Source organism: Tachysurus vachellii, chromosome 4 (assembly GCF_030014155.1).
Source record: "Tachysurus vachellii isolate PV-2020 chromosome 4, HZAU_Pvac_v1, whole genome shotgun sequence".
NCBI lineage: Eukaryota > Metazoa > Chordata > Actinopteri > Siluriformes > Bagridae > Tachysurus > Tachysurus vachellii.
Window position 1 is genome coordinate 28,685,310 of NC_083463.1, and position 22,203 is coordinate 28,707,512.

General features: G+C 36.2%; 1 protein-coding gene across 7 annotated transcripts; it reads right to left on the reverse strand.

Moving 5' to 3' along the window:
- Positions 1 to 1,537: 1,537 nt before the first annotated feature.
- On the reverse strand, positions 1,538 to 20,815 carry LOC132844896 (interleukin-2 receptor subunit beta). Of its 7 annotated transcripts, none has more exons than XM_060868773.1 (11): positions 20,655 to 20,815; positions 9,240 to 9,408; positions 8,042 to 8,147; positions 7,306 to 7,426; positions 6,333 to 6,420; positions 5,722 to 5,821; positions 5,272 to 5,405; positions 4,922 to 5,099; positions 3,822 to 3,927; positions 3,590 to 3,668; positions 1,538 to 3,449 (listed from the first exon to the last, which is right to left on the reverse strand). In XM_060868773.1, the coding sequence occupies exons 3-11, from the start codon at positions 8,118 to 8,120 to the stop codon at positions 2,733 to 2,735; spliced, it is 1,602 nt and encodes a 533-aa protein (XP_060724756.1). In that variant the 5' UTR covers positions 8,121 to 8,147; positions 9,240 to 9,408; positions 20,655 to 20,815; the 3' UTR covers positions 1,538 to 2,732. The 7 variants fall into 7 exon arrangements, with proteins under 7 accessions (XP_060724756.1, XP_060724759.1, XP_060724757.1 ...); XM_060868776.1 differs by lacking the exon at positions 20,655 to 20,815 and adding an exon at positions 18,088 to 18,160; XM_060868774.1 differs by lacking the exon at positions 20,655 to 20,815 and adding an exon at positions 11,384 to 11,510.
- Between the last annotated feature and the right edge of the window lie 1,388 nt (positions 20,816 to 22,203).

Sequence of the window (22,203 nt, forward strand, 5' to 3'; positions counted from 1 at the left end):
CATAGGGCATGTTATTTGCAAACAGGATAAACTAGGCAAATAAATAGGATATAAAAAAAACCAAGCAAGGTCAAACCAGATAAGTAATCATGTAGATAAAAGCTTGGTGTCATTAGAGCACAGAGTAAGCAGAGTGTATCGCAGTGTGGGAATGAGTAAGTGTCTCTTACAAAGCGAGATTGTGATTGTGTGTGATTGGAAACAGGTGAGTTTCATTAAAAGTCCCCTGACTGAGTGTGAGACAGAGTTTGTGTGTGTGTTACGATCTAATAGAATCAGGGATTTTGGATTCTACAGTAATTTAGTGCAGTGTACAGTGTAACTGTTGCTCCACTTGTATTGTCTCTGTATATGTGACTGTTTCTAACAGTCTGTTTCCTGAAATGAGACTTCCTCTCACATCCTGAAAAGGAAACAAACTACAGATAAGTATCTGAAAAATGGAAAGCCAAAGTGAGCTAAGGGGAGTTTTAGAGGCTGTATCAAAAAAGTTTCTGTGGCTTTAGTGATGCAGTATTACTAGTTTTTTGTATCACAGGATGTAGTCTGACACACACTGCACACAGTAAGAGTTTATTGTAGATTTAAAGACTATCTTTTGCTCAGATATCATATTTTCTTTCTTTACTAGAAAATTTTCTACTAATAAGATCCCTTTTTTTTTTTTACACATGCCTTCTCAGAATAACATTTGTGAAACAAACATCTCAGCATCTCAATGCAAGCATTACTCACAATATTGCTTCATTCAGGAAACCCCAGAGTGAGGTGGCGTCTCATTGGAGGGAAACTAAACCTTTTACTGTCATTTCTGCCTGCTGAATAGTCATCTTGAGCTCACACTTTACAGAGTAGTAGACAAGGTTTCTGAGGAAACAGAACTTTTTATCAGCTGTGTATGTAAAATTGGTAAAACCGTGGTTTTGTGGGTGAAGATGCACTTAAGATGTCACTGATGTCAAAGAGGAAACCAGAAAAGCGAATCATAGTATGTCCATTAAGTGGAAATGAGAAATAACATATGTATGTATGGAAGGATGGATAGTTGGATGGATGGGTTGACCGATACAGAGATTAATGGAATGTAGGTAGGGACCAGAAATGTACTGTAAGACCATTAATGTGTCTATTGGTGTTAAACCTTCTTGCCACAGGATATGAGAATCTTTGGATAGATGGATAGATGATTGCATGGAACTGCTGAACTGCATATAACTGAGGAACTGCTCTGAAGTTCTTTGCCAAATGAAATAAGAATTCCTGCATGCAGGCATGGATTAACGGAAGGTTGGATGCATGGATGGATAGTAGGTAGTTAGGTATTGGACTCCCAATTGAATGGATTGGGATAAAAGGATGCTAGATCTACAGATGGATGAATGAATGGATGTATGTATTGATTGATGCTTGGATAATGGATAGAAGGTAGGTATTGCTTCTTAATTTAAGTCTGGATAGATGGATGGATGGATGGATGCATAAATACTAAACAAAAACACCTAATTTTGACAAGAAAATATTGACAATGGTCTCTCCATTTAGAAAAATACCTCTTTATAGTCTTCATAAACAATTCAAATTTCATGATATTATGGTTGCATAGCAGCGCAGCATAAATACATACATGTACACATATCACGCATCACAATATACAATAGACACAAATGTCTATGTCACACACATATATGCAATCACATATATGCAATTTCTTTAGAGTCCCTTAATACTGAAGCTCATTTAAAAGACAGACTGAATAAGCATTGGCAGTGATATTTAGGTGATGGAAAGTGTGAGTGACTTTTCATTAAACATTAAGGCTGTCGGTGTTTAGGGTCCCACAATGACATAAGCATTGACATGACATTACTCTTGTAAGACCTATATAGGCAATAACAAGTAAATATACAAAAGTTATGACAATTTACGCATAAAAAAAAAAAATACTGTTAAATTCCAGTTCAGCAAGAACTTCATTACAAATATAATGACCTTGAAAATAGTAGTTGCCATTAACACTACTGTAAATAATTTACAGTATATCAACAAGTAAAGTGTAATATTGTTGCTATATAACAGCTTCATTTAGATACATCAATTGTACTGAGATGGATATAGCTGATCCACATCTCTTTGTTTCGCCTCCTGGACAAGCCGCTGTAGTAAACAAGGGGCTGCCAGCCAAGATACTGGTGTCCAGTGTTTTCAGCATTAGTTTTACACTGATGTGACACAGCTAATATAGCTAACAAATAGTATATGACTTTCTCACTCAAAATAAATGTCAAACCAAAGTGATGTTCAGTATGCAAAGTGATGTAACGTTTCAGTATGTTTTGAGACAAGGTGTGACTTTCTGTGAATGTTTGACAACCTGGGACACCATTCATACGGTCAAATTGTGACACTTCTAAGAATTATACGTTTAGTGCTCTTCTCTGTTTTGATGATGTGATGGTGTACTGTTATTGCAGAGACTTTGGCTTTATGGATTTGATATTTCAGCAAATATTTCCTCTGAAGGTAGGTCTGATCTTAAACAGGTCACCAGTAGGTAAGGTACTGTTCCTGCAGCATTACAGAAATCTGAGAACATTGCTCATCATTAGAATTACCATACAGTTATGCGTTACTTGACATAATATGCATTTATAAGTTTATAAAATGTTTTTTCATCACAGTTCCCTGAGTCCCTGTTATCTTTGCTGGGTTTTGAGATTACTTGCACCACCTAATCAACCTTGAACCTTCTTAACAGGCATATAGTCATCACTAGAGGGCTCCAGTATCCCAGAGCAATCCATGATGCCACAATTTCCCAACAAAATGTTTTTGGAGATCTCTGGAGACAGGCTTGGGAAGGTTTGGTTATTCCAAGGGTTCCATGTCAGGCCAGGTGGGATTCCAAAATGAGGGACTCCTATCAGCTGGGGCACTGGGCACAGTATGTTGCAGCTAATGGGCAGATTGTTGTCCACCACGGGTGGGCTGGGTAGTCCTTCACTTCCAGACTCCTCCTGGCTTTCTTGTTCACCAGAGCTGCCAGCGAACCCTGAGTCCGGGCTCTGGATTTCCAACCGCAGCTTCTGCAGCTGCTTGTAGGTGGAGGATGTTTCCAAAGGGGAGCTCATGGTGATCTCATTCAATTCAGTCTCATTGCCATTATCATGAGTGGCTGGCAGATTCTCTTGTACAGTGCCACCTCCTTCCGGTCCATACGGACAATCTACCGAACATGGCTCCAGCTGATCTTCTATGCCGCTTTTTGAGCTCTGGGACAGGAAATAAATGGAGTTGGAGAAACTGGAGGAGTTGCCATCCTTTATTTTGCCATCTTGTTCCATCTTATTGGATAGCATATCAGTGTTGCAGACTTTGTAGATTGTCACAGGTGAGATGCACTCTGAATCAGTCTTGATACACAGATCAATCACAGTAGGACCGAGCCATGACTGAGAAAGAAGAGAAGGTCACAAGATTAACTTTATAGTTTGGTAAGCCTTCCTTCACACTACTTGAAGGGAAAACCAACCCTACATGGCTAGTAACAATTATCTTACAGGTGTAGTGGATTTTTTCAGCTTGACCTTACCTTAAATTCACCGCCGTGGTCTGTGAAAAGCTCTCCAAAATATTTTGCAGGCGTGGGTACATAATGACATTTGATTATCCTGTAAAAACACCATCTGTTTGCATTAGTCAGTTGTCTAGAGCAGAAATCCTACACAATGCTATTAGGCATCTTGAAATAACTACACTACAGAGGAATGACATAGAACATGTTCTTACAGGATAGAATAGTGAATACGGAGGCTACCACTTACCTCTTGTGACGCTGGAAGCAGAAGAAAGCCAGTAAAATGACTGCAACTGCTATAATTATTCCAAGGCTGGTTAAAGTATTGAAGACACCCAGTATCATAGGCTCTTCTGTCAAAAGAGGAGAGAATACATTGTACAGGTATTGTACAGTATATAGCTGGGCATTAAATACTAAGTTTTTGAAGGTGTTTTGAAGCTGTGTCATTTCTATAAGAGCACATTCTTGATTCTATGCTAACAGCTTATACGATAATTCTAAAAAGAGACCAATTAAAAACGATGCTGGTCTTTTTAGAAATGTAAATACATCATCATTGATGTGGTGAGGCTTAAGGATGTTTATGTAAAATATTTTGAGGAAGTCTACAGTGTCTGTGCTTTGGGAAATTCCTTAGGGGGCAGAACTTTACACTTTGTGGTTTGTCAGGAACATGACAAGCTGCACTTAGTCTGCTAACTTATTTCAAAAAAGAGAAAGATGTAGATGTAAAGATATTAATACTGATGTTACTGTGGAAATTGTTAAAATTGGCAAAACCATAGTTTTTTTCTATAGTTAAAGGAGGAATAATTGAAGAAATTGTTTGAGATGTGGGGGCACGGTGGCTTAGTGGTTAGCACATAGCAAGTTTGCATGTTCTCTCCGTGCCTCGGGGGTTTCCTCCGGGTACTCCGGTTTCATGCATGGTAGGTTGATTGGCATCTCTGTAAAATTGTCCCTAGTGTGTGATTGTGTGAGTGAATGAGAGTGTGTGTGTGCCCTGTGATGGGTTGGCACTCCGTCCAGGGTGTATCCTGCCTTGATGCCCGATGACGCCTGAGAGAGGCACAGGCTCCCTGTGACCCGAGGTAGTTCGGATAAGCGGTAGAAAATGAGTGAGTGAGAGTGAGTGTTTGAGATGTCCTGTTATAGGAAAACAGCCATCACTGACAGCTAATGGCCTGACCCCTTCACAGTGTGGATTATTTTCTTATAACAGCATGCTCCCTCATGTTTTATTCCTTACTAATAGTACTCTCAGTGACTATGACTATGTCTGACTATGAGGAATTATATTGAAATGAGCATAAACAGTGAGTTCTCCAAGAATTCAGTGCTTACCAGGTGGAGGTTGTAAACCGACAGTGGATTTCCACTCAGTGAACGTACTCCAATCACTCCAGATTTGTGATTTACCAGCAGGAGCAGACCGAACCCTGACCACATACTTCCTCCTTAAGATTAGTTTGTCTTCTGGTAACTCACAGTGCTCCACTTCTGTAGATGCCACCTGGCTCTTCTATACATGCAAAAAGTCAATTCAATTCAATTCAATATGCTTTGAAAAAAAGCAGATTTATGCATATACAGTAACATCTTTTGGTATAAGTTAAAAGTACAGTTACTTTTAACCTATAATAATAAATAGAGATGTAGACAGAAAGAAAACGAGTGAGACAAAGATGCCTCACCTCCCAGATGTTCTCAAGCAAACCCCACTGCACCTCATACACCACTTTGCTGACAAATTCAGATTTAGGAGAGCCGCACTGCCAAGTGACATTCGCACCTTCTACAAGTGGCTTCGTCGGAGGATACAATTTAACTATAAAACAAACACACACACACACACGTGCACATGCACACAGTTTAGTTATGCCTTCTCAGAGATGCATAACACGCATAGCATAGCATACACTAAAGTGTGCAAAAGTATGCATCCCCTATTTTTTCCTGGGAGAAAAAAATGCTTCACAAACCTTTTAATTATTTTTAATAATGAATTTATTTCTTTTTAAAAAGGAAAAACCAAAATGAAAAGTTAAAAACAGAATATATGACAAATAAGGCAATCCAAAGTGAAGTTTTCTAGATTAAAAGACACACATTCAAGTCTATTTAATCACAGTGAAATATCTTACCATTACTTGGTGGGTGAAATAACGTAATTGTTTCCACTGGTTCACTCATATTTTCACACCACACATATAGCGGGAGGAATGGTTGCCCCATAGTTAAAGACTGGAATCAACAATTGTGTCAAATTAGCAAATAATTATTCTAGAACTTAATAATACATGCTAATAGTAATAAGAAGGCAAAGTGTCATTTCCTAAACAAAAATATACATTCAGCAAGAAATGCTATACTCAGAAGGTCAGAGAGCAGAAACAAGAACATTTTATTTAATAGCTATAAAAAGATGTAAAATGATATCATAAATTATTCTTAGAGTATTACAACAGTGATGACTACAAGCTTTGTCATTTTTCATCATTTCTATAGCATGGCATGGCAGACACCCGTCATGAACAGATGCTTGCGATTGGCTAGTTGGTTAGTGCTTGATTGACAGTAGAGAGATACTATGCCATTCCTCGTAACCAGAAAGCATGGCCAATTTTTCTGTTATTGTCATATATTTTGGATTCAATTCAAGACACAGTCTCCTAGCAATTTAACCATTTAAAGAAATGAATTTGTCTAGTGTATATGAAATGATATTCAAACACACTGCGAATTAATTTGGTACCTTTTTAAAAAATGTAAGAGTTCCTGCACGTAATTGCGGCTGTTGCTGAGGCTCCAGGTCACTTTGGGGAGTTTGAATAGAAGTGTAACTGAAATGCAAACACAAAGTTTTAATGAATATTTATTTGACAATTAATTCATTGCTGCCAAATTGACGTGGTATAAAAGGAGTAAAATATCTTAAGATGCATCTTTCTTGGAAAATAATCAGCTACATTTCATAACATTACCTCGTCACTTGTTATTTAACAGTAATAAATTAAAGTGATAAAGATTTTAGGCTTTGTGTCATTTCTAACCCAATCCACAAAACGTTTAAGAACAATTCTTCATTTAAATAAAATTCTCAAAAAGAATGAGTCTATGTATTAATTCAAGTGATCATCAAGTGTAATTGAGGCTTTAAAGAAAAATAGCTGAATTCTATCATTTATGCATATGAATAAGTTCTGATCTGAAAGACACACTCTTAAAAGCAATGACACAATATAGAAAAGAAAATGTTCTTTATATAGAAATCATTGTTAAGGCTTCATTAAAAAAACAGTATACATTTACAGTACTGCAACAAAATAAATGCATCTCTAGTACTGATAACAGCTAAACGTCTTCTTATTGAAGTGATTCTATCACTTCAGTTTTCATTATATAACAAATTAAATTGATTTTCTAAAAAAAATGTCATTCATAAATGCCATTTCTAAATATCTCACAGCATTAACTTAATAAACATACAATTCCAAACAGTACAGTAATTGCACAGATTTTACTCTATGCAGTCTTTGTACATTAGAATGTTTAGACATTAGAGAGTTGTTTTAATATTAAAGATACAAGTACAGAACCTCAGGGATTTTATATAGAACCCCGAGGAAACTTTTTTAAGAGTGTAAAGCCTAGTTGTAAAGACCAGTGACTTAAAACCACAGCTATTGTATGGGTTCTGTCATGTAGTAATAAAAATAATACATTACTCATTGAATCTGCTTTTCAGGGAGCAGTTAGTGGTTGGTGTTATTTGAAATCTGTCTTCCACCGATGAAGTGTTCCAGATACACTTAATGATAGTTATGCCGTCAGTGTAGCATTTCAGATCTACACACACACAAAAAAAAAAAACAATATTACTGCTGATAGATTAACTAAAATGGGTCACAACCTGGAATAAACATTCATAAACTGAAATTTTAAGATATGATCTATAATACTTTTACTATATGTTATCTATACCTTTCCTTAACTGCAATATGTATGGCATGGCTCAGAAACACACCTTTTTTGTGTGCATCTCAGCCACAAGGATACAAAATTAGAAAGTACAATAAAAGCATTTTTACATGCTTTTAAAAGTTTTTTTAAAGCTTAAGTGAAAACATGTTTGGCTATTCATTGTCTGTGGTTTATTGAGGGCTGTCAAAACTCCTCATCAGGGTCTCATTGACTCATGGGGTGAGTCTAAGGCAATATCAGGAAAACTAATCTGTACTAGAAAAATGAAAACAAAACTTGTATCTATTAAGATCTAAACAGAGAACAGCTGAACACAAAGGGAAATGAAAGAACCAGGGTGGACAAAGGATAAGGAAGCAAAACACATACACGTCATAACATGAGGACAAACTGAGCAACCAAAATGTCTTTATTCTCAAATCATAATGCTACAGATAATAATGACTGCTGTGAAGATTCATTCAGCACTCTTTCACTTACTTTTACTGCCCTTGCTTGAAGGTATAACTGACATCATCGAGATCATCAGGATCTGGCCAATCAGCATCTTTGTCTTCATTCTGGAGGTATTCTGCAGGTAAATCACCTAAGCCAGAAAAGTGATTGGTATGATTGAGTATTTTATGTCATGTATACAGTATGCATTAGAGAGAATTTAGGAAGATACACTAGGCCTCTACGGCTCTACTCTTCTTACTCTTCTACGGACCCTAGTTTGTTAAGGCTAGCTGTCATCAGCATCTTTGTTAAGTGGTACAGAACAAACAAATTACAGCTCAATGTCCAAGTCCAAATTCAATCACATGTTACTTTACATATTTACTTACCTATTACCTATTTAGGTACTTACCTATTACCTATTTACTTACCTATTAACCTATTATTTACACTTACACACTTATCGCCCCATGAATCCCTTCCATGATAAATGATTAGTTTTTGATTCTATTTGCCAAGTTTGTACTACCACTTTGAGTGGAAAACTGTCTGAACCACAATGAGCAAAAATAAACCACAAAAAAAAACAAAACACCCACCAACCAAGTAGGAGTGCAGTGAAAATGTCATGGCATATCTTTCACTGTCTGGGACTCCTGCTACACAAAAAGACGACCTGTGGTTTTGTTTCCATAGAATGGTGGCCTGAACTTTGTCTTATGTTAATAAGATTTAAACGTCATAACCTTAAAACTTCTGTGTTTGATATTAACCCCTTGGAACCTGAGACATAGATTGCATTAAGACTGCATTGACCCCATTTATAAAATGTTTGATACAATAACAAAAAAGAAAGAAAGAAAGAAATAATATAATAATAATAATAATAATAATAATAATAATAAACACTCAAACAATAGTACATTAGTGATATACTGATCCCACCCAACATTCTGGACTCTCTACTCATACTTGAGCTCTAAATGACCCGATGCCAAATCCTAATCTAATACTAACATGCTTTCATATACTCAAGGAAAGAAAACATGACGAACCACGAAGTTATACTGGATGAAAGAAAACATGACTACAAAATCCATTAGACAAGAAAAATACATTCCAATTTAGATATCAACCCAACCCAACATTTCAGACTATGTCCGATGCTAAGAATAGGAGAGGGGGTTTCTAATATATACAACTGGCAGCATGACACAGAGTATTTAAATAAATAACTCACCTTTCAGAAATAAAGGAACGTTTTCTTGGTACTCATATCACTGTGATTATTTTGATTGATGATTTTCCAATGTTGATGGATTTAAAGCCTTTATGCTGATGGCTTCCTCGCACATGGTATGAATGTGGCTCAGTGTGGCTTCTCTGACTACTGATCAGTTTCTCACTCACTGCTTACACACACACACACACACACGCACACACGGTGGAGTCCCAGTTAACCACAAAACACAATTTTCAGTAAGCTACACAGCTTGGCATCTTACTGAAAGCAAACCTACCTGTAGAGGAAATTATCAGGGACTTCCTTACACGTCTCTCATGTCATTACTTTATCTTTATTTCTACCTTTTTTTTAATATCTCTATCCCTAATCTCTAATTAACTTCTTCCAACAGAGTCCACTAACATATCTTATTTAATTTTTCTTTATTGTATCTTACACATCTCCCTATTTGTCTCTCTCTCGCTCTCTCTGTCTCTTTTTATAGTCTCTGTTTTATTCTCTTTATATTTATATATTTTCTATTTCCTCTGTCATCATTTCCTCACCAAATATCTCTCCATCAAGGCTATCTAGATATATGTGGTGAGTTGCTGAGATGTTGGGTGTTCCTATTTCTGAGCATTGGTGTTAGGTTTGGTCTTGTGTTTGATCTTAACACCTACAGTACCACAACCTACATTTTTTTAACCGAAACTGACCCCTCTCTCTCTCTCTCTCTCTCTCTCTCTCTCTCTCTCCTTTTCTCTCTCTCACACACATACACATTTACACTCACAGTAGAAAAGGAAGAATTTTGCAACATACTTAGAATTTGAAGTGTTAAGAAACAGGATGAAGTGCTTCTGCTATCTAATTTATTTATTCCAAGAAGAAGTTCACAGATTGCAGAAGATCACCAGAGTGAATTCCAGTTGTGTTTCGCTGCTTTAATTTCTTGTAATTTCTTGTCTAAAGTTATAAACAATTCATTCGTTATGAACAATTCATTCATAGACACGGTTATTTCCAATGATCCTTTGGATCCAGGTGAATCAATAGTGACCTACCTATTGTTATAAACTAATCATCCTCAGGTGAAAACAAAGGTTTTTACACTCATACTTGTTTCTGATGAGAGTTTCTGTTTGCTTTTTAAGTTCCATTTCTGCAAAAACACCAACACTTCTAGGTTTGCTTGTCTTGATGATTCATTCATTATGGGTGACTCAATGAGAGACACTACTGTTCCAATGAAGCTCCAGAACAAAGCAAATCAAATCGTCTTTGATCATATCCTGTGTGTTATAACATCCCTAAACTATCTGACTGATCGTTATCCATCTTGCAAATTGACTAGAAAGATGGATGGAAGGTGGATGGATGGATGGAACTTCAAAACTCTGTATAAAATGTTGAGTCTCCAGATCCCAGCAAAATATCTCATACAGTTAGTCACCACAAAGGGATGTGATAGCCTAGTGTTTAAGGTGTTGGGCTACCAATCAGAAGGTTGTGAGTTCAATTCCTACGTCCACCAAGCTGCCACTGCTGGGCTCCTGAGCAAGGCCCTTAACCCTCAATTGCTCAGTTGTATATAAAAAAAAAAACCTGTAATCATCAACATAAGCTGTTCGGGAACAATGCCATTATGACCAACGGGCAAATTGATAATGAGATATTTATTAAATATATATAGAAAATAATGTCATTTTTCAAATACTGACATTTTCATGGAGTTTAGAAAGTTACATTTCTATGGGAATTTAATAAATATACAGATAACGCAACTAATTGTGAAAGTTCAGGAAATGACAGAAGTTTCAGATTTGCACAAATTTTCCATTTACAACAAAACTATGTTCTGGCCATGTAACACAATTTAATTTGCATATAATTTGGGAAAATATAAAATCTGTCAAATTAATTTAAATTTATGTTTATTTATTTTATATCTTTTAGATGATCGCAATGCAGGCAATGTATAAAATTGGTTAAAGTAATTTCTTTTATTCATCTCAGCCTGCAGTTTGCATGATGTTAATTTGCGGTCAGAAGACTTCTTTGTTCACTTCTTACATTAGCCATATATCTCCAGTGCAAAACTAAATGCGTAACTGATAAGGGATGTGTTTAGGCGCTGTTTTTCACACTGGTCCCACCTGTTTTTCTGCTCCTATAAAGGTCAGCAAGCCACAACGGGGGAAACCGGCCTCTTGTGGTTTCAGGTGCGACGGTGGAACTCTGTGCTCTTTCACAAAAACAAAACTTACAGGGACAACTGTCATAACCTCAGTGTTGAAACTAATCCGATTTTTTTTTTCTGGATGATTTTAACAAATGTAGTTTTGTTAATTATAAATTTGGCTTGAGACCAATCCACCTACATTTAGAGTAGAATAAAACATTGCTAATAAAGCTAAGCTTTTATGATGAAAAAGACAATCTTACGTTTTTTACCACCATGCCAGATGGATATCTACTGTGTTTAAGTGTAGCTTATAGCGTTATCTTTAAATGAAAGTGTTCATGACTCACCAACTGAAAATACTTTTAGTCTACCTCATTTCCTTCAAAACTGCATTTGATTCATTATCAATCTGCATCTATCAGCCATATACTAGCCAGCTTTCTCTGTGTGCGCACAAGCATGGTACATTTTTAGTGAATCATACACCAGATTCTGACAAAACACTGTAATTTTCCTCAATGCATTTGTTAAACGAATCAATTACCAAAATTTCATAACACAATACATTAATATGTTCTACAGATTGAGTAGATGTTTCCACATGGATCCTATCACATTAAATTTTTCTTTAGTAAAAGGTGCCAATAGAAGAAACAAAAAAAAAACGTAAAGAAGCCTTGTTTCTAAAAATGTAACATTTACAATCACACGATGTCTGCAGTTAATTGCAGGTTGTTTTGCCATCAAACAACTATGGACTTTCTCTGTCCTCTGTCCACTAAACCCAAGGAAACGTCTTGTTCTGCTCCTTGGCTTTCAGATGTGCTGCGCAACAATCGAAGAGAGCTAAGATCATCAGAGAGAAAGTGGAAGAAATCACAACTTGATGCAGATCTTGATTCTTACCGAACACTCCTTGCCAAGTTCTCCTCAGATGTGACTTCTGCCAAGACTTCCTTCTACAAGGAAAAACTTGAAGCTTCCTCACATGTCCCTCGGAAATTCCACAACATCATCTCTTCTCTGCTCAACCCCACGGCTCCTCCTCCTTCATCCTCCCTGACTGCAGAAGACTTTGCTTCTTTCTACCAGGAGAAGATTGAAGAAATCTGCCGGACCTTCACTTCAGCCCAGACTGCACTTACATCCCAGAGTATGGATTCCCCTACACCTTTGTTGTCACATTTCTCAACTGTAGCAGCAGATGAGAATTTACAACTTATCCAGTCCTGCAATCCTACCACCTGCCCATTGGATCCACTCCCTTCCACTATGCTCCAGACCATCTCGCAAGACCTTCTGCCATTCATTACCACTATCATCAATAGATCCATAGCATCTGGTCAGGTACCAACTACTTTCAAGAGAGCAATTATTCTCATTCTTAAGAAACCTGCTCTGGATCCATTAGACATCAGTAACTACAGACCGGTATCACTTCTCTCGTTTCTTTCAAAAATTCTTGAACGCATTGTCTATAATCAACTGTATGTCTATCGCTCACAGAACAACCTCCAAGATCCCAACCAGTCTGGCTTTAAAGCAGCTCATTCCACAGAGACAGCTCTTTTGGATGTCTCTGAGAAACTACATGCTGCTAGATCAGCCAAACTGTCATCCGTCCTTATCCTCCTTGACCTTTCAGCAGCGTTTGATACGGTCAACCACAAGACTCTTGTCCACCCTCAGGAGTCTTGGGATTTGCGGATCAGCTTGGGAATGGTTCGCTTCCTACCTGGAAGGACACTCATATCAGGTAACATGGAGGGGAGTGACATCTGCTCCATGCAGACTCTCCACTGGTGTCCCTCAGGGCTCAGTACTTGATCTTCTTCTTTTCTCCCTGTATACTCACTCTCTTGGTGAAGTTATTTCCTCACATGGGTTCTCTTACCACTGCTATGCTGATGATACACAACTTATCTTCTCTTTCCCACCCTCAGATACCACAGCTTCTAATCGGATCTCAGCATGTCTGGCAGAAATTTCATCATGGATGACTGCTCATCAGTTAAAGCTCAATCCTAGCAAAACTGAACTGCTGTTCATCCCAGGTGATTCATCCCCAGGTCATGACCTTGCTATATCCTTGCACAACGATCTGATCTCCCCTTCAGCCACAGCTCGCAACCTTGGGGTAACCATGGACAATCAACTGTCCTTTTCCACTCATGTTGCTAATGTGACTTGCTCATGTCGGTTTCTTCTCTACAACATTAGAAGGATTCGGCCATTTTTGTCCTCACAGGCTGCTCGGGTACAGGTATTTCTAGACTGGATTGCTGCAATGTACTGCTGGCAGGTCTACCTATGAACCAAAATGCAGCTGCCCGGCTTGTTTTCAACCTGCCAAAGTTCTCGCATACCACCCCGCTGCTGCGATCCCTCCACTGGCTTCCGGTAGCTGCACGCATCAGATTCAAAACACTGATGCTGGCCTACAAAGCCAAAAATGGACCAGCTCCCTCTTACCTCAAAGCCCTCATCACTCCTCGCACTACACCCGCACCCTCCGATCTACCACCACTGCTCGACTGGTTCCACCATCTCTCAGGGTAAGAGGCAAGTATATTACAAGACTGGCACCAAGGTGGTGGAACGAACTTCCCCTAGAAGTCCAGACAGCTGAGTCACTGGCAATTTTCAAACGGCGGTTGAAGACCTACTTATTCAGGAAACACTTCAACTAGCACTTCTTTCCTTATCTTTTGCATTTAAAAAAAAAAAAAAAAAACCTTTGACACTTTTTCATTGTAACTTTGAACAAATGTTTTAAACTCATGGTATCTTAAGTATGTAACCTAGTGAGCCAGCATTAATGTATTCAATGTTAGAGATTTAAGCACTTATGTACGTCGCTCTGGATAAGGGCGTCTGCCAAATGCTGTAAATGTAAATGTAAAATGGTATTCTTAGTCCATGACCTAGTGAACCAATATCGATGTTTTCACTCATACAGTAGAAACTTCAAAGCACTTCCGTATGTTGCTCTGTAGTCTACCAAACACCATAAAATGATGTAAATTAGTTTAGCATGTTGTTTAAGTGTATATTTGGGTTTCCTTCAGGTTCTATAGTTTTTTTCCTGCCTCCCAATAATATGCAAGGCGGATTTCTTGGATTTCTTTTTGAATTGCTCCAAGATTTGTGCTTGGTGTCTTTTAATAGTCTATTCCAGGATACACTCTGGACCCACAATGACTGACCAGGATAAACACCTTATTGTCAAGAGAATGTGTGTTTGAAATCTAATGATGCCACAGCAAGGAGATGACAAAATAGCTGTTTTCAGATTAGTAGTTCCATGTGGCCAGCTATAAGCAGCTGTTCAAAAGTTTGGTTTCTGTTGAAGCATAGTAGTAGATAGAACTACATGGGTGGGAAAGATCTCTGTTCATTCCACTTCTCAAAATTATTTTAAAAAAGTGGATTGGTTACTACTGTACACCCTGAGGTATGAATGACTGTGATTCCCAGTGGTGGCATGGCAAGTAATTTGTGCCCAGTGTTCCTTTGCCCCAGATTCATCTAATCGTTACCTCCTTCATACCTCATAACTTTTAATCTGTAACAGGATGTTGAGCTTACTGTGTTTTCACAACTGTGAAGTGTTAAATTCAAAGAACTTATCTGACATCTTTAGAAGAAAAGGTTTGAAAAGGCTGATTATTATCTTAGAGTGAGAAAAGATATTAGTTTTCAGATTGGTGGAATGACTTTATCTTTTATCTGACTTTCCGTTCCTTTTCATTCCGTAGTACTAATTCTGGTCAAATCTTCTGATGCACAAGAATGTTTCATAACACTTTAAGACTTATCATTGAAATATTCTTGTAAGTTCTTGTGCATTCAAGGACTCAGTTAAGGGTAGCAAGAGTGAGCTGCATGATGTAATTTGCAGCTCACTCTTGCTAACCTTAACTGAGTCCTTGAATGCACAAGAACTTACAAGAATATTTCAATGATAAGTCTTAAAGTGTTATGAAACATTCTTGTAAGTTCTTGTGCATTCAAGGACTCAGTTAAGGTTAGCAAGAGTGAGCTGCATGATGTAATATGCTGTTAAACACACAAGAAGTACATTACATATATGATGTTGAAATATGATTTAACATTGTGACAAGATTGTCAAGATTTATTGAGGTAACGTCTTTGCATATAAATAACTGTCATATTATAATGTTTAAGTACTAATTAAATTATGGTGATGCTAATAATACGTATTTTATTATTATACTTTTATGAATATTCATATGACAGTGTTTATATTCATATGATGGTATACTTTTCTGAGTATTGTGAGTATTCCAGAGTTTCAGTGGATAGAATGGCGCCACTATTCCGACAGCATGATTGATAAAAGATGTAAAAATTCAGAAACGTTGGGTTTATAAGCAAACAATTGTTAAACATGATCCTAATCAGGTCATAATCATAGTCCATATTATGTTGAATGTAATCCAAAATGATTGTGAAATATATTTTCCAACTATATATATATATATATATATATATATATATATATATATATATATATATATATATATATATACATATACATATATACATATATATACTCTGTGTGTGTGTGTGTGTGTGTGTACATATATATATATATATAAATATATATATATATATATATATATATATATATATATATATATATATATATATATATATGATGCGATTCGATTATCAGTGCAATACACAAAAGTTTTAAACTTCTCATATGAACATGAAGTACTCAGCTTTCTCAGTATTTACTGTCCTACAAACTGAAAGAAAATACTGAACAACTTCTTGTTGACCCACAAGACTTTCAGACACAGAAATTCTTAATCTTCACATCCAAAGATCAACTATTGGTGTTCTCACAAAGATAATGTCATTGCTTCAATTTGCAGCTCACAGAGAAAAAGAGGCTAGTGTTATATACTGTATTTTATGTCAGATGAGAGAAGAAATCGGTTAGAAAGCTAAAAAGGTCTGGGTGGAAATTTCTAGGCATTACATCAATACAGTAATGTATTTTTTATGTTTTTTTTAGTTTTTAAACATTCATCATGACAACAGAAGCATGAGAAGATCTGTTGTTTTTTTTTTTTTTACTGGGAAGTGAAACAACCTAGTGGAAAGCACCAGTTTGATAATATGATAACATGATTGATAATAAGGTGATTAATTTTCAAACCAAATTTGAAAATGAATTTTTTACATTTATATTAACTTGCTCTCATGTTGCAAAAACTAATTCACAGAGACATGTCTGGAGGACTCTTCAATTAATCTTAGATGAATAACAAGCAAATGTTGTATTTCTGTTTTTACCTAGACTACTAGGGGCAATATATTCATAGAATAGGTCCATAGATACTCCAAATGGTTTCCATTTATAGAAATGCTTCATCTTCAAAGCAAATATTGATATCAAACTCATTTCTGCTCTCTGAGATGCCCCAATTTGAAGGGGTAACTTCACCCATTAAAATTCTGTGTAAGGTTTTTCCAACAGAGGGAAAATTCCAACAGTATTCTGACCCATTTTATATACAGTAAGACTTGTTACTGGAGATAAAATAATATATTTATTTGTACTGATTGAAAATGTTTGCTAAATTAACAGTGTATGGGTTGTAAAAGGCTTAACATTTGAGGAAGAAGTCTCCAGATTTTATAGAATTTTATAGCACAGGCCCTGGAAGCTGTAAAAACATTTTATTAATGATTATTGAGGAAACATTTCAGTTTTTGGTTGAATGAAATATATGAAATCACAGAGGATAAATGTGTGACAAACTATATAGTGGTAGCTCTTTGGTTAAGGTGTTGGACTGCTGCAAAGAAGGTCATGAGTTCAAATCCCAGGTACACCTTTCCTGGGCCCCTGGGCAAGGCCCTCAACCCTTAAGTGCTCAGCTGTATAAATGAAATAAACATAAGCCGCTATGGATAAGGGTGTCTGCCAAATTCCGTAAATGTATAAGAACTCGATTGCTCAGTTCCCATTTCTCTGTTAGCCAAAAACTTTAGTCAAACATGAAAGCACCAATCAATCCCAATCATATGATCTATAACATGACTCATTGTGTTTTAAGCACAACCATGTGTTCCTAATCAGTACAATCCCCAGTTGAATTGTTGTGAAATCTTACTTGCTTTTTTGTACATACTTTTCAGATATTTATCCTGTTACGAGTTTGTCTATGTGTCAACTTCTTTTTTCTTTTTTCTTTTTGGTTTTCCTGCTTGGTTCAGTAAAACCTTGTACTGGAGTTTAGACCCCATATGTTCCATAAATACTAAATGCTCCAGTTCTGCTGGTCTATTTACCTAATAACATCAAACTACAGAAACCACAAGAGCACACACACAAGCACACACAAGCGCATACACACACACACACACACACACACACACACACACACACACACACTCTCTCTCTCTCTCTCTCTCTCTCTCTCACCCTACTGCAGTGCCTTTTCCGCTACACTTCTTTCTGCTATTAGTCATTAATCTTCTCACCTATCTAACACACAAAGAACCCAAGAGCACACAAGATATCAGCTAATAAGAAAAAACAGCAAAATATTCAACCATTAGAAAAAAAAATTAACAAAATTATTAACAAAACATTTCAGTTCAATCAAATAGATGACATTTACTCTAATGTCTTACCTGATAGCACTAAACCAAAAAAGAATAACCACAACAAAGGCCTGTCACTGACTTTCTGAGATAAAACGCTCTGGTTTCTTTGAACAAGGTTTTTTTTTCTTGAAACCATGCTTCACTTCTCGTTCTGTGGAAACCGGATGACGTTTGGGCGGCCTACCTGATGGAGTCACTTCCCCGATTCAGTGATGTACTGAAACAAAATCCCCACATAATAATGGAGATTTTCCATTACAATATTTTCTTTTTTTAATTTGCATATTTCCAAAATAGAATTGCCATTTTCATATATATATAAATATAAGGTTGTTTAAATATTGTTTAGGGAAGTGAAACGGCCAACAAAAAGGTGGAACAATTTGCATGCAATTTACAAGAGACTTTCCATAATATAAATAAATCCGTTCCTGACTCCAGAACCTCTATGTTCTGCCGAGCATTCAGAACACTACTTCTCACCTGGTTTATAACTTCCTAAAAGTCTGTACTGTGACTCATTTCACATTAACGGCAGCCAGTCAGCATATCATCTACTGTACACGTCTTGAGCCAGAAACTCATACCCACACACCAGATCAGGTCTTTAACCGCAGCTTGATTGGCATCCTTCTCTGTGATATAAGCATTCATGTAAAGCATATCCCAGCTCATCAGTGGTGGAATCAGCTTCTTATCTCTCAGTGCAGCCTCATATCTCTAACCTTTCAGGAAAGATCTAAAGCTCAACCTCTTTGTGTATTATGTGAGATAATATGGCTTTGCATTTTTAATACACTGCAAACCTCTACAAAGCTTTATTCTCTATAAATCCTAAATCCTTATTGATTCCTCAAGCACTTTTTTTTATCACTATTCCCTTTGCTTCAAGTATTCAGCTATCAAGTATTGCATGGTCACGGTCATTTTGTAATCAAAGACTAACCTGACAAAGCCGTTATTTGTTTACACAGTTTTATTTAATAAACTAGTAAAAAATGAAGCTAAAAGTGAGCCTATTGTTGCACAGCAAGCTTCCTGATTAAATATGTAATTGTCGACTATAATTATCCACTGTTTTTGAAATCACACAATAAATGAGCTAAATACCTGCTCATTGTACAGGGACATCGGAGATAACCAGTCACCCTGAGGCTGTGATATGATATTAACATCACACAAAATATACATAGGATGTCTAAAATAGGTCAAAAACTCATTAGTGCTTAATCAGGTTGGATGAAAACATCACCATGCTGTATGACTATTGTCAGATATGGTCATAGACTTGTTCTGAAGCATTGCACTGGATTGACTTTGTTGTGTGTTTAAAGTCATGGTCATGCTATTGTCAGATATGGTCATAGACTTGTTCTGAAGCATTGCACTGGATTGACTTTGTTGTGTGTTTAAAGTCATGGTCATGCTATTGTCAGATATGGTCATAGACTTGTTCTGAAGCATTGCACTGGATTGACTTTGTTGTGTGTTTAAAGTCATGGTCATGCTGGACTGTGAAACTTTGCCCTAATAACTTCACTGTGGGACATAATTGTTCAAGTTATCTATTTTACCACAAAAACCTCACTGATGCATTTTGCAGATATTGTTGTAATAGTTTCCGCCTTCCCCATACATACATTGACATTGTATTGCGCTGGAAATATTTCAGTTCACTTCCCCAGATCTGTGTCTTAATGCAATTCTTTCCAGTTGGTCTAAACAATTACTTTTTTCTATATAACCTAATAAAGCAAGGAAGAACGAATATCTTTTCTATATGCACCAAAGACTAGAGAAAAAAAAAATGGACTTGTTTCTAAGTGGTACTGTATCAGCAATAAAACAATTGTTTTCAGGAGCTACACTTAAGCCATCACAAATAGCAGTTATAGCTATTGGACATACTAACATGAGCCTGATAGCTGATTTTAGAAACCACAGCACTGTTGTTTATTTGAGTTATCATCACCTTCACATTTATCTCTGACTCTATATCTGTTGTTCCTTTGTCACACCTCATGCCCCCGACTTCCTTTCAACACACATACAAGTAATATTTTGGACCGTAGCAACATGAAAGCTACAAAGATTTACATTTTTGCTCATTTTTTAAAGAACTCACTTGGTGTTGAATTTTTCTTCTTAAACACTGACATAATATTAGTAATATTGTTTTATAATCCATATAAATGAAATTGTAAAGCAATAAAATGTTTTTTTTTTTTTTTGTATTTTTTTAAATTAATAATGATATTTACACTGCGAATTAAGAGATATTAAAATATGCTGTGGCTAATAAGTGTCAGATTATCTAAAATTTGATTTTAGATTTTTCAATTCTTAATAATATTTCTGATTAAGATTTGCACTTTCTTGGAAGCTTCTCAACCAGCTTCATGTGGAGATTTTATGAACTGCAAAGGCTTTTTTTTAAAAGTTCCATTTAATAATAAGTTGAACTTTTCTTTACTGCTTTTTAGTTAAACTGTTTCATTGTAAAGACAACACTTTTTTTTTTTTTTTTTAAATATTATCATTTTTTTCCTTCAAATAACCTGACATTCAAAATTCAAATCTCAAAATTCACTAACCTGTAGTCATGTCCTCTTTCCAAATCTAAATAGTCCAAATTTACAGTGTTCCATTGTTGAAGTAACTCTTTTTGTACTGTATTATCGTTCGTAATCCTGGGCATTCTGCTATAGGGAACATGGAAAAGCCTTCTCATAAGGTAATTTCTCTACGCACAGTGAACTAGCATGTGATTTGTTTGGGTAAAGAGAAGTTTGAGGAAAGAGAAACTTAGTCTTAGTTTGGATAGGAGTAAGGAAGAAAGAAAAACCAATGAGGATGTGAGTAATCCCTAAAACATGCAATCTAGCAGTGTAAATTGTTGCTTATTGTTGCTTAAAACCATTCAATCAAATGTACTGTGTACAAACCACAGAAAAAAGCTAGATCCCTCCATGCAAAGAAAACCCTGAGAAACATGAGAAAATCTCAATCATGTGCATCAACTCATTACTAGTCTTTCACATTTACCACAAACTCTACAGATCTGTCATTTCAACCTATACATACATATATATATATATACATATCTGCTATGAATTGAAAGTCATTTTATTATTTTCACCAACCACCAGATGGCATACATCATCAGAAGAAAATCAGTTTATTTACATCTATAACTAGTTTATTTACCATTTGATCACAAGGACATACAACAATGGCTGTAAAGCTGTACAATTCATATTAAACCCCTTTCCAAGAGCATTATGGAGCATCATGGATATATACAGCCAGCAGAGTCTCTTGCATTGCAACACAGTCATTTTCCACAGCACAATAATGAGAGTTTGTGGTTGCCCTAATTCAAAGAGATCAACACATGAACCTGGGAGTCACATGACAGTGTGGTCTACCAAATAATTCTTTCTCACGCACTATATATCATGTTTTTCGGTAATCCATACTTTTAACATCCTGTTGTAAATTTTGAAGGTATATTGATTAATATTTTGAAACATAATGGAACATTATATATCTATAGATATCCCTGAATGCTGTATAATGAGTAAAGCTTTGAGTCAGCATTAAACTACAGAGTTCATGGTAATCATCAGAGACGCCTGTAGGAATATTTTCTCACAGAAAAAGCTTAGCTTATTTCAAGTGTGTGCCAGAGACACACTTATAAATGTAAATACTTAAAATGTACATGTACTGTATACTAGTTATAGAACAAATGAGTAAAATGTGTTTAGAATGCAAGCCATATTTGAGGTATATTTGAATAAATATGAATCATTCACAAGACAAAAATGGTCTAATGTAAAACTCTCTCTCTCTCTCTCTCTCTCTCTCTCTCTCTCTCTCTCTCTCTCTCTCTCTTTCTCTCTCCCTCTACAGCAAGGCATGACAATGACTACTAACCTCTAAGTGCACAAAATTCCAATTTGTTTGTATAAAATATATCAAACCAACAAGACATGAAAAAAACAACAACTATGAATTTATTTAAAGTAATGCTTGTTTAATTTTTGTTTAAATGCCAGTGAAATACAACTGCAGTGACATGTTTGTTCTGTCCATGGTCACATAAATGAAAAAAATTGAAGAAAAAAACCTTCTAAATAG